The following is a 15466-nucleotide window of genomic DNA, read 5'->3' as shown; positions in this document are numbered from 1 at the left end:
TTGAATATTTGGCTGCTTTTACAGCTCCACCCATCAGTGAATTCACACTTAGCTCAGCAGAGCACTATACTGTATGAAAGCAATATTAAGTTCAAACCAAATTCCAAGACGTTGTGTTAAACATAAAAACAGAATACAATGATTTGCAAATTATGTTCAACCTATATTGACTTGAATACAAGACAAGATACTTAATGTTACAACTGATAGACTTTATTCATTTGAACAAATATACATTAACTTAGAATTTTATGGCTGCAACATGTTCCAAAAATGCTGCGATACGTGGCTAAAAAAAGTTGAGAAATGATCATCAAACACCCGTTTAGAACATCCCACAGGTGAACAGGATAACTGGGAACAGTTGGGTGCCATGATTGGGTATGAAAGGAGCTTTGCTGAATTGCTCAGCCATTCACAAGCAAAGATGGGGTGAGGTTCACCTCTTCGTGAACTGTCTGAGAAAATCATTGAACAGTTTTATTCCTCAACATACAATTGCAAGGAATTCAGGCATTTCAGAATATCATCAAGAGGTTCCGAAAATTTGAAAAAAATCACTGCATGGAAGAAGCAAGGCTGAAAAGCAACCCATGCCCATGACATCTGATCCCTCAGACAGCGCTGCATCAAAAACCGACATCAATGTGTCAAAGATGCCGCATCGGTTCAGGAACACTTCAGAAAACCAATGCCAGTTACCGGTAATATAATTCGGTGCTACATCCTTGAGTGCAATGTACAAAAACCTGGCTTTTCAACCTTCCACTGTACACAATTAATAATTTTGCATCTTGTGGAAACCTATTTCAGTTCAGTGGAAATTGTGAAACACATATTATGAAAATACACTCCACACAAAGTGCAATTCCATGATTTTATTGAGTTTTCTTTTAATAGAATCTTGATTATTATAGCTTAAAGTTAACAAGTTCACCACCTCTAGAAATTAGAACACTCCATAAGAAATAAAAAACATTTTAAATTAAAATATGTGGTAGGAAATGGCCTTCTGCTCAATATTTGTGTTGAAGGCAACATGTTTGAGGTTGCATCAGGTGTTGTGATGGCCAGAATTTTCCAGCAGTCAAATTTATATTCATATTATACTCAATCATATTCCATTAAAAATACACAATTTTAGCTGTATAAAAAAAAGCACTAGCTATGACGGTGCGTTCTTAGATTTGCAGGATTATTAGTTTTAGGCAAAGATCTCCAAGTCCAGTCCTCGTGAGGCTAGACAGGGTCTCAACAGGACCGGACTTGGAGAACCCTGATTGTAGGTGTAGCATTGAGGGGGGAAGAGGAAAAAAAAAAAGTTAATTAGCCTTAATAATACACATTTGGCATTCATGTTTTATGGGTGCAACATTAAATGTGGCTCAAACTATCAGAGATAAATTCATTGCTTTTTTTCTGACAAAGGGTGATCGATAAGATGCTCTGAGCGCACTGCTTCACTCTGACCGCTCTGACATTCAGAGTCCTGTTCAAATGTGCCATTTGGGTTATTCAGAGTGCCTCAAAAAATGAGTCATGCAGCACGCGATAACTGGGGACCCGGTGCGTGCAATGCGTTAGATGGTCCAGTTGGAAAATGGATTGGTTTATAACAGGCTGCTTTCAGAAATTATTAGGAGGGGAGAGCACTCTGCCTCGGCACCACAAACACCCTTTAAGTGGTGTCAGGCTGTCAGAGCGAATTTCCGAACGCACCCCCAATTGGCCAGTAAAGATGATGCAGATTCTGAGAATACAAGTTTTGTGTAGTGCGACGTTATTTTGTCATGCCTGATAGCCAACTGAGTTTAAATAAAGATTGAGAGGTGGCGTCCTCGTCTTCTGCCATCTGTCGGAAAAGGCTGCCTGGCCGGAAGCTTTCCTGAATGTCGGCTGACGAGGATGCAATAGGCTGCAAGAGGGAGCAAAATGGACAGAAAACTGAACAAAATCCAGTCGAACCATAATTGCTGTGATTTAGTACAGGTTACAAACAATTCCCTTTCTGGGGAAGTACTGCTTTTCTCATTCTAATGGCAGCCCACTGAGCACCTTTGCTGTTGCAAAACACATCATACAAGGGTCATTTTTATCTTTTGGGATAAGGATTTCTAATACAGATAGAAGTTTACTTTTCTTTTCTTCCAACGTAGTCTCCCAACACTGTCACACACTTCCTACCTGTGCACAAGCTTCCATTTTCCCTCAGCGTGAAAATCTTTGGACTGATGTCTCGGCCAGTCGCTCGCAACACTTTTGACTTCATCGTCACTTTCAAACTTCGTGCCAACTACTGTGAACTGCTGAGGCACGAAGAACAAAGACATGTAGAACAAATCCGGGAGTCATCTTGCATCATGACAACACAAGGCCTCACACAGCAGGCTAAAAGGTGCAGACCATCAAGGATCTGGGCTGGGAACTGTTCCCACATCCCCCCCTTTCCAGCCCAGACCTTGCTCTTCAGACTTTCACCCGTTTGGTCCCTTAAAAGCGTTCACGAGAGGCACGAAGTTTGAAAGTGACAGTGCTGGGAGATTACGTAAGCTTCTGTCTGTCTTAGAAGTCCTTTTCCCGGAAAAAAATCACCTTCTTTATTGAATAACCCTCATAACTGCACTCAACTTGAAGTATTTGTATTGTATAGCTACAAAAATGCAACAACAACAATAGCTCATACTGTATAATCACACAATGGATTCCATGAGCATCACCTGTGAACATAGCGACACCAATTAACGGCCCACTATGTTCTTTTGGATTGGATGTAATCATTTGGTACAATGTTTTTTGAAAACCAGAAGTTGATTATGGCCGACTGCATATTCTGATAGCCTCGGCTTAGGTTTTTGCCATTACACGAGGCTACTTTACGGGCATGAAAAGAATAATAATAACAAAGCATAACAGCATTCTCAAGTTTCCGTTCATCCAATTACAATCAGTTTTGAATTCATTACATGATCAAACTCTGCAAACGCACCAAAAGAAAAACAGCCCCTTGATAAACACAAAACAAGCAAACCCCAAAACACGCAGATTTAAAGCCACACTGATGGACTTGCCTGGCTGTCTCGCACTCAAAATGTCTGGGAAAGTTGAACAGACCACATTTTAATGGGATTAAACACAACAATGAAACCAAACCATAACTGAGAATCTTCCACAGTGACTTCAGTCCTAACTAACGAAGAGCAGAGCTGTTCCTCACCAACTGGTGCGGTTCACTGGAGCATTTGCTGGTCGACTTTGATTTATGCGTGTCAGACATGCTGAGAGGCAGCAACTCGAACCTATGGAGGACAAAATCGTTGGGAGATTGGGTACAGTGTCACATTTTAATGACATGTGCATAAAAAAAATAAAAATAAAAAAACAGTATCATGAAAAAGTTCGAGTTTTTGTCAGTAATTTCTTTAAGTTAAATTCATCGAATTATTTCATCACACATAGATTGAAATAGTGTTCCTTTACTTTTTGTAGGTGATATGTTCCATAAAAGGCAAATTTCTGTAATGTAGAGGATGCCCTTTTTTTTTTTTGAATGTGAATTTTATTTTATTCTGGGTGGGATTTTTATTCTATGAAGACAGCTTTTTACATTCCTTGTATAGTGCCTGCACTGGGATCCCTTTTTTGGGGGGGGCATTCGGAATAACTGAACGGCTCATTTGAACAACTGTCTGAGTCTTCAAATAGCGAGGTGAAACTGCAATACATTAAGTTATGGTCACAAATGAAAATCCTTGACTGAGTGAATCCGCAATAACCGAACCGCAAAGTCGCAAGTGGAACACAGTTTTTGTTTCTTGCTGTTTTGATCACCATGGTGAAAAATAAAATTCTGTGTCGCAAAAAATTGGAATATTGCGATAATCTTCACAAGATAATCCACAAAATGTCATGACTAAAGAAACTGGCTGTTCACAAGCGTGCAGAGTGCTAACAGTGTCCACCAGAGTCCCTTCATTCAAGTGTTGACTGTCCTGACACGAAGTGACGCACAAAATTGAATTGAATTGAATACAACTTTCTTTATTGCCAAAAATCGACTTACCTGTCACATGAGTGGCCCGGCACCCTCAGCTGCACATTTGCAGCGTGACCCATTAGCAGAACATTTTGTGGAAGGGAAAAGAGTGGTAGGAAAAAGTACACCAGCAATCTTGAGGGAATTGTCAAGTGAAATCCATTTAAGAATTTGGGGGAGAATCACAGAGAGTGGACTGAGGCTGGAGTCTGTGCGTCCACAGCCACCACACAGAGACGAATACTCGACATGAGCTAAAAATGTCACATTCCTCGTGTCAAGCCACTTCTGAACCAGAGACAATGTTGGAAGCGTCTCACCTGGGCTCAGGATAAAAAAAGACTGGACTGTTGCCCATTGGTCCAAAGTCCTCTTTTAGAATGAAAGTCAATTTTGAATATAATTCGGAAATCAAGATCTCTGGAGGATGAATAGAGAGGCACAGAATCCACATTGCTTCAAGTCCAGTCTTTCCAAGTTTCTAAGGCTCAATGAATCGAACCCCATAGAAAAGCAACAATGGGCTGTTGCAAGAGGAAGATGAGCACCAGACCAAACAAAGATCACCAGCTATCAAAGCAAACCGGGCTTCGGGCTTCCATTATTTCGGCAGTGCCATAAACTAATCATCTCCTAGCCAGCATTGATGCAGTAATTCATGCAAAAGGAAGCCCAACTCAGTATTGAGTACAAAGACAGGAGCATATTTTTCAGTAGTTGTAAAAATATCCTTTTTGTTTCAATTGGTCTTATAAGATTTCCCCCCCCCCCAGAAACTCTGAATTTTAGGCTTTCATTATCTTTAAGCCAGGATCATCAAAATTTAAAAGAAATAAAAGCTTAACTCTATAGTTGTAGTTCTAATCAATCAATATAAAATAGCACCTTCACTTTCTGTATGACTTGACAAAAATATTGAGCAGTTTCATGATATTTTACTTCCTTTCGATATACCTCATGGTACGAATGAAAATATTGAACACCCACATGTAAAAAAACACTGACATAACATTTGACCCCAGTGACCTTGTTCATGCTGTAAAAATATCCTTTTTGTTTCAATTGGTTTTATAAGATTTTCTCCCCCCCGACCCCAAAAACTGAATTTTAGGCTTTCATTATCTTTAAGCCAGGATCATCAAAATTTAAAAGAAATAAAAGCTTAACTCTATAGTTGTAGTTCTAATCAATCAATATAAAATAGCACCTTCACTTTCTGCATGACTTGACAAAAATATTGAACTGTTTGATGATATTTTACTTTCTTTCGATATACCTCGTGGTACGAATGAAAATATTGAACACCCATATGTAAAAAAACACTGACATAACATTTGACCCCAGTGACCTTGTTCATGCTCTCTCGCATTTTACATAAGAATTTGCAATCGGAGGATCCTCAGTGAGATACAGTGTTCTACATCCTTGTCACACTGTAGTTCTTTGTTTTATTCGACAGACAAACTTCTTGTGACTCAGTCTTTGTTGTAGGTGCTTTGAACTGCCTCGTGGAATCAAATTAGGTTTAATATTAAATTTGATTATCATTTACATTTCACTCTGTCAGCAGATATTTTTTGTCAGCACTCTTTAAGGACTCTATTTTTAAACTGACACTCAGTGTACTGTCGAAGGTTCACGTGACTCAGACCTGATTTGAGTGTTGGCCAGCGGAAGGATGTTGTAAGGCTCCTGAGTGTTGACGCTGCTGCTCCGCGGGGCATACTGCTTCTCTGAGCCAGTCACCAGTCCAAACAGCACCTGTACAGAAAATAATGACACAAATCACATTAAGTCCACCCTTTTTTATTGATAAAAGTTTTAAGTAGATTACCGATGTTTTTTGGGACAGACGACTGAGGTTTGCATTCAGCGGCGGTGTGAACACATCCAGGTCAAAAGGGTCAATGTGGCTCTCCAGCCAATCACAGACTTCCTGCATCCTGAAAGACATCACGGGTTTTAGATCCTCTTGGAGTGATGAAATTCTACTACTGCCTCTGGCTCTTACAGGATTAACCAATCAGCATCAACCAAGGTGCATAATACTGTCTTCTTTCCATCCATCTATTATCTGATCCGCTTATTCTCACAAGGGTCGTGGGTGTGCTGGAGCCTATCCCAGTTGTCTTCGGGAAGTAGGCGGAATACACCGTGAACTAGTTGCCAGGCAATCACAGGGCACACATAATCAAATAACCATTCATGCTCACACTCACACCTCAGGACAATTTAGAGTGTTCCATTAACGTGCCAAGCATGATTTTGGAATGGGGGAGGAAATTGGAGTACCCGGAGAAAACCCACTCAGACTCGGGGAGAATACGCAAACTCCACACAGGCAGGCCAGAGCCGGAATTGAACCCTGCACAAGCCAATCTTCATATCTGAATTTCAATAGGATAATGATATAGCCCTAGTATGCAACGTTCCATTAACGTGCCAAGCATGATTTTGGAATGGGGGAGGAAATTGGAGTACCCGGAGAAAACCCACTCAGACCCGGGGAGAATATGCAAACTCCACAGAGGCAGGCCAGAGCTGGAATTAAACCCTGCACAAGCCAATGTTCATATCTGAATTTCAATAGGCTAATGATATATCAGCCCTAGTGTGCAAATGTGTAGTCAAAAGAATTAATGAATTTGTTGAAAGGTAGAGTTTTGGACCCAACCGGCCAATTGCCGTAACAATTGTAGATCACGTCTTTGTATCCCCCGCTGTGCTAAATGCTTGGTGTGACAGAAATATCCAAATTGAGTGTCCAGTTTAAACAAAAAATCCAAACTACTCGAGTGAGTTCCAAGGTGAGTCTAAGTAAAAACTACTCAATCCTCCCAGTTCCGCTCCCACTTGAACCCAGGAATGTTAAATTACTTGTCAGTGTCCCTTTCGGCTTTTTAAAACATGTGTTCCAGTACTTTATTGTGTGCACACTGCAATTAATCTTGATATGGATGTTTCCTTTGACACCGACTCTACTCTTGTTACCTGTGATCTTGACAGGATTTGGAAGTCTTGCCTTCTTCCACATTTGCAGACAAAGTGGTGTTAAGATAACGAAGGTCAAACATCAGCTGCAATGCTCTGTTTTGAGTCATTGGAAATGCACCTTCCTGAAAGCAGACGCCCACTTTATCGTGAGTGACTTAAAGTTTCCAAATCCAGTGTCATCATTTTGAGAACTTAGTGGGAGTGAGTTGCTTTGGTGAGTTACCCGGGGTACTCGCTGTGTGAGGCTTTGATAGTGCTGCAAGGCTTGATCCAAGCAGGCTTGCAGAAGCTCCTGCAGGGTGGGTTGTGGCAGTGCATGACCACCCACCCGGTTAACCTCCACACACAGGTCGAAGAGTAGCGACTGGACGAACAAAGATGGCTGTGGAAGGTGTAAACTTCCCGTGAGAATATCAACTAACATGAAATATTTTCAATGCTCTCAAATTCATGAAGGGTGAAGCCGAATGGCCGACCTGGACAGGAAGACGAATTTTAGATGTAACACTGCTTCCTGATTCAGCCTCCTCTTGGATTTCGAGATCTTCCCAGTTTGTAGCATATGTCAAGATGGCACCGGCGGAATCTGCGTGAAGAGCTGTTCGAAACTGCTCGAGCAACCTCTGAAAAGTCAGAGGACACCATTCAAATCCCAATGTCAAATCTGTTCAATGCTGCCCATCTTTACACTTTTTGTCAGCCCAAAAGTACCAGGCTGTTGCCTTTTAAACGTCAGCACCGCGAAGCAATTTAATTTGGGGTAGGCTGTTCACAAAATCAGTCAAATGACAAACAACATACCAAGAACGAATACACGAGTATTGGTTTTCTCACGGTTAGGCATATTTACGGACTTACAGGTAGATATCCGAAAAATATCTAGAAAAGACAATTTTAGATATGGACTGACTTTTGAGAGAGTAGAGATCCAGATACGGTAGGCCTCCATGCTGCAGTTGAGAAGCTCCTCCTTTAGTTCCGCCCACTTGGCCTGAGCAGCGCTGAACTGCGGGGCCACCTTCGCTCTGCCCAATTTCTTACTCTGCCTCGGTGTCACTTTAGCTGCGGCCTCGCACCCCTTCTGTTGTCCCAAAATGCAGTGTTTGAGATTGGGACACAGTTCCCCAATGGATTGACACAGCCTCGCCATGAAAAGAACTGAATTCAGGCTGGCTGGGCTGGGATCTGGCGAAACGGTCGCTAATTCGGAACGGACAGCGGAGAGAATGTGGTGAATGCAGGCCAGGCAGCCATCTCGTAAAGCCTCCTCCACCGCTGGCGTGTCTGTGAAGCGGTTGAAGGAGGATGCTGACGAGCCCTCGGGACCTGATGCCGGTAGTGTAACTGATATGGAGTCAGCGCCTGTCGAAAAAAAAGACGTTTTTTTTCATCTATTTAAAAGATTTCAGCATCACGATTGATTGTAGTGGGTGATGTGTGTAAAGTAACACTACAATTGTCACGTTCCCTTTTTATCAAAAAGCCCCAAATTGCTCATGTTCTGTGTAAACAGGATCAGATTTAATGTTACTGTATTTGAAATAAAACACCCACAGCATACAAGTGTAACTCCAACTGCGTTTTTTTTTCCCCAAGAAAATGGTGGATGTTAATAAATAAGTGCAGTCTGAATTAGTACACTATCATAGCACCAGTAATGTTATTGAGTTAGCCCCATCTGAGGGGCCGAGATATTTCCTGTCTATCCCAATTTCATGAATTACGTGCTTTCCCTGCATCAGTGGGCAGTAACCATGTGATTGTACGCAGTATGTGAGGCCCACCCTCTGTGTGGGGTGTAACACAAATACTATGCTATTGCTCATTTATTATATTTATTCTACAAATATATTGCTAATGCTATATTTTATATTGCACTTATATTGAACTGTGTACAGTTCTTTTCTGAAACATTTATTTTGTGCAATGAAACACTTTGTTTTTTTTCCTCCTCCCCCCAATTTTGCTGCTGTAGACTGCAAATTTCCCCAGTGTGGGACAAATAAAGGTTATCTTATTATAAATTGAATTTCTCCTTGTGAGACTGTGTATAAAATATGAAAATGACAATTGGCTCAAAAATAAATAAATAAATACAAAGACTGATTTTCAGCCACGCCAACCTGCATACTTGGATGGAAGGTAGTGCTGGAGGTCATCAAGCCGTGCTTTCAGCTTGGCGTCCAGGGAAGAGCAAAAATTTTGAACGCAGGGCGTCAGGGCCTGCGTTTTCATGGCCAGACCACTTTTTAGCTGTTGCTCCCCCCTCTGCGCCACACCAACCCAACCCGCATCATTCGGCAGGTCCCCTGGAGACTCTGACCACAAATAGGACGACACGTCGATTTCATACTGGGCCTCCCGGCTATTGGCGGTTTGTCCTTCCAGATCCTTGACAGCAGAGGTGAGGAGCTGCACGGAGCTCAGTGAGATGCCTTCAGTTTCTTCTTTGGTGATCGCCTTGTGGATCACAAATACATCGAATGAAATCAAGACAGTATACATTTGTTTTTTACGAATGCTAACGAATGCTAACCTGTAAGCGCTGAAGAAAGAGCTGTTGAAGGAAGTCATCCCATATGGGCAGGCGGCGCTCCAGCAGCCGCTGGCACACTGTGTCCCAGTGCTGATTGATGGAGTCGGCAGAGAGGAGGTCCCAGATAGCATCTCGAATGGCAGCCAATCCCTTCAAGTTCTTCACAAAGACCAGAAGGCTACCAACACCATGGCAGATGTCCTCCTTACATCTGAAAGTAAGCGGTACAGACTTTTTTGCAAAGCCTTTAGGTTTTCCAAAGCGATCATAAAATGACTATGCAGTACCGAATTTACTTAACACAGAAAAGGGATGAATGTCTCCGAGTGTTGAAGCGAGGCGGAGCGCTTCAACCTTTGTTAGTGGAATATCAGAAGGATATACCAGAGGCATTACCATCTTCTCGTAACAGCGACTATACAGAGGGTTTACTCTCTCCTGTACCCAGGAATAGAACCTCGCTTGGTTGATTATGATGATTGGCTGAATAAATCTTTTCCATGGTTATGGAAAAAGCAATTGAAAATGTTTAAAAATTTTAACTGCATTGCTAATTTTGAAGCATTTCTACCCAAGCTGCGTGTGGGTAGAATTCATTTAGTCCAGTTATATCTATTCTTTTATTGTCATTTATTTTACTTTTTACCATGTTGTTATCAACTTCTTTTCCACTTTGCTGTCTTGCTTCTTAGCTTATTAAATATGTTTCATCTCTCTTTACACTATTGTCATTTTTATTAAAGACTTCCCTCATGGATTTTCAATCATGTGACAGTAAATCCCACTTGATCCGACTCGCCAGATAGAATCCGATAAATTACGTTGGCTCTAAATTCACGTGAAACGAGTCCTTGCGATCATATCAATAATATCTAAATATATCTAGGTCCTTACAATTGCAACAAATCATTTAGAAGGAGGAGTTGCTGTGAAAAGGGCGTGATCAGATTTATTTCTTATTTCTGCTAAGGTTGTTCAATACGGAAATTAACTGATTCAAGATACGGACTGGCGCTCATGAAATAAGGCATTCTGAACCTGCACGTGTCTTCTTTTGTTACCAGCTTAAAGAATTTTTGTCCTCTGCCAATTTTCACATTACTATGGAGTAGGGTGGGGGTCGGCAACCCGAGGTTCCAGAGCCGCATGCGGCTTCTTAGCGCCGCCCTAGTGGCTCCCTGGAGCTTTTTCCAAAATATTTGAAAATGGAAAAAGATGGGGGAGGGAAATATATTTTTAATTTTAAAAAAAATTAATAAAAAAATTTATTAATATGGTTTCTGTATGTGGACAAACATGACACAAACATTTTTAACATTTTCCAATGCTTTAAAAATGTGTAAAATAAATATTAAATATCAACTTTTCTGTTAACAAGGATTTGCGTCATATCCTGCGACACACGTTTCTATTAGCAGGATGGGATGCCAGGCTGGTGGATGTTGTGAAAAAAACAGCATTTCATGTACAATTCACCGAGGGTACTGGCAAATAGTGGGAATGTGCATGGCTGAGAGAAGCATTTTAAACGGTACACATGAGGTACGATAGTTAACACACTGCAAAAGTGCCTCCCATGCCTCGTTCATCTTAGCGGCCGTTATGGCTGTTGCTCATAATCGCATGCGAGAGATTGGTTGATCGAAAAGTAGATCTTCCGTCAAAAAAGGTTGGGCACCCCTGCTCTACAGGATGCATTGCAAGGAAAAAAACATTTCATCGTGAAGGCTCATTGTGTATTTGAAGCCAACTCAGTCATTTTGATAGTAGCCAAATATAGCTAATATAGATCATACAGCATGTGTTGCCTTCATTATAAGGCTTGTAAAAGGCTTTTAATTTTTTGCGGCTCCAGACATATTTGTTTTTTTGGTCCAATGTGGCTCAACATTTTGGGTTGCCGACCCCTGAAGTAAGGAAACAGGAGGTTCTAACCCTTTGAAATGGAGAAGTGGTCAGGGGCTTTTTAGTCCCTGGGGAAGGCGAGATTTTACAGCAAGACATCACAAGTAAACGCGTGTTGCAGTTAGCTGGCATCACATTGAATTGTTTTGTTCAACATAAATGAATATTCTCTTGAATAATGAATCTTAAAGTGCAGCCTTTAGAAAACATTACATTTGTTAGAGATCAAATTTCAAGCACAAATGACATTAGCAATCCATTACCCACATTAGTATTTTGAAGTACATATACAAAAAGAAAGACAAGGGAAAGGTTTTCGAATTAATCCGTTGGGGATGTAGGGATTTATGTTGAGAAGCGTATTCCCGATCTCAGGATTTCTTATTGCTTGTGTTTTGTTGTGCACTTGACCGACTGATGCATACGTTTCAATCCACTGCTGTAAGGTGTCCCGTAGGTGCTCTCTTTGGATTGGCTGTGCCAGGGCTCGAAGTGTCGGCTGGAACTCCGTGACAGAAGGGGGCAGATACTTGAACCAGCTTCCTGTACTTGTGTCTTCCTGAAGCACATTCTTAGCTTTCGCTAAGGAGAGAGAGAGACAGAATTGAGGGGCGGGATTGTAGCTGTGTCCCAATTTGGGGTTTCAACATTCAGCAGCTGCATTTGAAGGCAAATGACATTAATAATATTACCGTGATGGCGGTCGCTAATTGATGGCGCCTTCATAAGTGGGTTTCTTTTTTTTTTTTTTTTTTTACAGGATGGATTGCTACATCATTGCCTCCCAAGATTTTAGATTTTTTTTTTTTTTTTGTGTGCACTATTGCTTGATTACGGTATTTCAAATATTTTAATATGGACAGCACAAATTCAAGAAACAGGTTTCAACTCATTTGAACACCGAACACTGGCCAGGACAAAGAGTCATAAACGAACCTTCTTGTGAACATTTCAAATTACACACAATTTTTTTGTGGAAAAGTTGCCGCTAGTGACGTACATGTTTCGTTAGGTGAACCATCTCAGCTGTCAAGGCATTTATCAAAAAGCAACACCCGAATAAATTTGTGGCCAACAGAGCAATTATGCTTCATGGATGAGCTGTTATCCGTCTCACCTCCTCATTTTAAATTGAAGTGCACTTAATGTGGCTGAACATTAGCAAATGTTTGCAAAGGTAGACTTAACTAGAAAATTTTGTAAGTAGAGACGCGTTTTCCATGTAAATGCCCTAATCCGTTCCAAGCGGCCCCAAAAATTCAGACATACATGTTTTCTAAAGCATAAAAATGCATCTCAACAGCCAAAAATACATGTTACAATTAGATTATTGCACAATAAATGAGAGTTGTTTGTCAAGTAAAAAACAAAGAAGAGATTAATGAAAAAAAATTATGGTCATTTAACTTTTAAGTCACTCTTAGCCAATGGGACGCCAAGAAGATGCTAGGTAATAGCCAATGGCAGAGCAGCTTCAGTATGTTGCGTTTAAGAAACTCACAGCTGCGATTAGCAGCCCATACTGTATTTTTACCTTACATATCTTGAAATTTATTTCATAACAAGAGGCAATATATTCCTGTTGAGGTGTTTCGTAACGTGAACATTTCGTATGAAGAGACGTTCGTAAGTAGAGGTACCACTGTAGACTGTAAATTTTCATTGCATAGTGACAATATATGATACAGGACTTTACTTATCATCAAGGCTTCAGGACCTCAGCGATATTTAGTACCTGCAGATGCAGAGGAGGTAACATTTTCCAGGATGGAAAAGAGCAGGCCACAGCTAAGGGTTGTTTCTCCAGGTCTGGGGGCCCCCTCAGGGTGCATGTAGAAAACAGCATACGCTTGAAACAACGTGGTCACCAGCAGTTCCACTAGGCTGCACACTTGAGCTTTAATCCCCGCACCTGACATAAAAAGATAAATAAACATATTTTGAAGCTTATCCAAAGGATGAATGGCAAGTCTTTTAATTGCAATGCTCCGAGATCCACAATGTGTCGACCGCAAACCAAAGTTATTTTCATGCTGCCATATTTCAGGAGCATCTCGATTCTTTTAAATGTGCCACCATGACGGAGTTGTAATGATGAACCACTGATGTCACCTTTGAGAAAGTCTTGTACCTCCTTAATACTGACATATGAAAATGGAGGTGTGGGTGAACTTAAAATTAAGTAGTTAATCTTTTGATTTGGTCATTTCTTGATGATTTACATCTAACTATAACCAGTAAGTATGTATTGTGATATGTGGCTTCAAGTCAAGTAACATTTATTTATATAGCCCTTAATCACAAACAGTCTCAAAGGGTTTCAAAATTCTTCATGCTATAGGATGTCATATGATAACTATTAATATAAAAATGTTTCACAGAGTAGAAAGAATACATGCCGTGTTGTTATATTACCCGTCTGCATCGGTTACTACAGCATTTGTGTGTGAACATTTGTTGAGATCTAGTGCTAATTCTTGCCAGCACATCAGTAGGGTTTTACAGTACTGTACATTGTGTTTTTTGCGATAAGCTAACGATTTTCGGGAACAAAGTTAACCAAAGTTTGTGTTTTACAAAGCACTTCAATATACAATGTATCAATTCATTTTTGTTGTGTGTTCAGTTTTAAACGGTAAATGGCAACTAGAGTGTCAATAAGCCATCTAAAGCACACTCAGGGAATGTAGTCTACTATATGTCTCAGGCTTGCTACTGCAAGCGGCAAGGTACAATCAGGGTGCTTTTACACCATAGGAACTTCCATACACACTGCATCATGCGTCATAATACCGGTTTTGTTTCTCTTTGATTACAGTTGAATGTTTTTGTGATCGTGAGAAGCCAAACTCGAAATCCTGATTTAATTTTGATTAATCGTCCAGTCCTTCGTGTTTCTGCACCGTTCTTTGCATTTGAAAATGCCTGTTAGCACTACCAACTTGGTAGCAAAATATGATTACAACATTTCAGCGCAATTTATTTTGTGCTCAATTATACTATGTATTTTTGTCTTTGACAATCCTGGCACTTAATTTTCCACATTATGTCACCCACTCCCCGACACCCAATGTTAATTTTTATTTTATTTTATTTTATTTTTTTTACTAACCCTTTAACCAGCTAAACTAACCCTGTATACCAGGGGTAGGGAACTCCGGTTCCTGGAGAGCCATATCCTGCCTGTTTTAGGTCCCTCCCTACTCCAACACACCTGATTCAAATGATCAGCTCATCAGCAAGCTTTGTCAAGGCCTGAACAATCGAATCAAGTGTGTTGGAGTAGGGAGGGACCTAAAACAGACAGGATATGGCTCTCGAGGAACCAGAGTTCCCTACCCCTGCTGTATACCGTGAAGATGTCGTATTGTGAGAGTTTGATATTGTTGCACCCTTAAGATTTAACCATAGTAATGGGGAAAACAGACAGTTAGATTATATATTACCATGTTGGGGCTGATTGAGCAACTGATGGATGGAGGCCTTCCGTGCTAACAAGAAATCAGCAAGTGCCTGGCGTGGGGAGCTGTCCTCCAGCAGCATCGTGGACAAGAGCGCCTCTGCGATGGCCTGGTCAGACACTGCCCGACCCCGCAGCAGAGACTTGCTGTCTAAAAGAATGGTGGACCTGGTAAAAAAAAAAAAAAAAAAAAAAAAAGGCAACAAAGCCTTATTCATGATAGTTATATGGCAAAAAAAAAAGATTAGCAGTCTCATGAATTTAGTGTGCTTAGCGTGAATTTATCCAATTCCGAATATTTGACAAACAAATCAATCTATTTATTGTAGTAAATGTAGCACTTATGTATTAGACAGGGATTTGGCATCTAAATGCCAAGGAACTATGTTGAAGTGACAAATCTGGACAGAGAGGCAAGGTTTGTAAGTCAAAGAAGAGCTAGATTTGGAGAGAAGACAAGTAAGACAAGTTTGAAATGACACTGAACTTGTTGGGATCATAGTTTGTGTACACTTGCAGTTTAAATTATAACTAAAAG

At 40.7% G+C, this 15466-nt stretch overlaps 1 protein-coding gene across 1 annotated transcript; it reads right to left on the bottom strand.

Moving 5' to 3' along the window:
• Positions 1 to 866: 866 nt before the first annotated feature.
• On the bottom strand, positions 867 to 15146 carry LOC109508575 (conserved oligomeric Golgi complex subunit 1). Its single transcript, XM_019858590.1, has 13 exons — positions 14915 to 15146; positions 13204 to 13380; positions 11894 to 12050; positions 9564 to 9774; positions 9151 to 9487; positions 7938 to 8389; positions 7504 to 7650; positions 7251 to 7409; positions 7025 to 7149; positions 5868 to 5976; positions 5685 to 5794; positions 3215 to 3296; positions 867 to 1915 (listed from the first exon to the last, which is right to left on the bottom strand). Exons 1-13 carry the CDS (start codon positions 15144 to 15146, stop codon positions 1781 to 1783), a joined length of 2433 nt encoding a protein of 810 aa, XP_019714149.1. The 3' UTR covers positions 867 to 1780.
• Positions 15147 to 15466: the final 320 nt, after the last annotated feature.

This window comes from Hippocampus comes, unplaced genomic scaffold, assembly GCF_001891065.2.
Source record: "Hippocampus comes isolate QL1 unplaced genomic scaffold, H_comes_QL1_v1.1 scaffold187, whole genome shotgun sequence".
Lineage (NCBI taxonomy): Eukaryota > Metazoa > Chordata > Actinopteri > Syngnathiformes > Syngnathidae > Hippocampus > Hippocampus comes.
The sequence above is the reverse complement of the archived record's forward strand: the minus strand, read 5'-3'. Positions and strand labels throughout refer to the sequence as shown.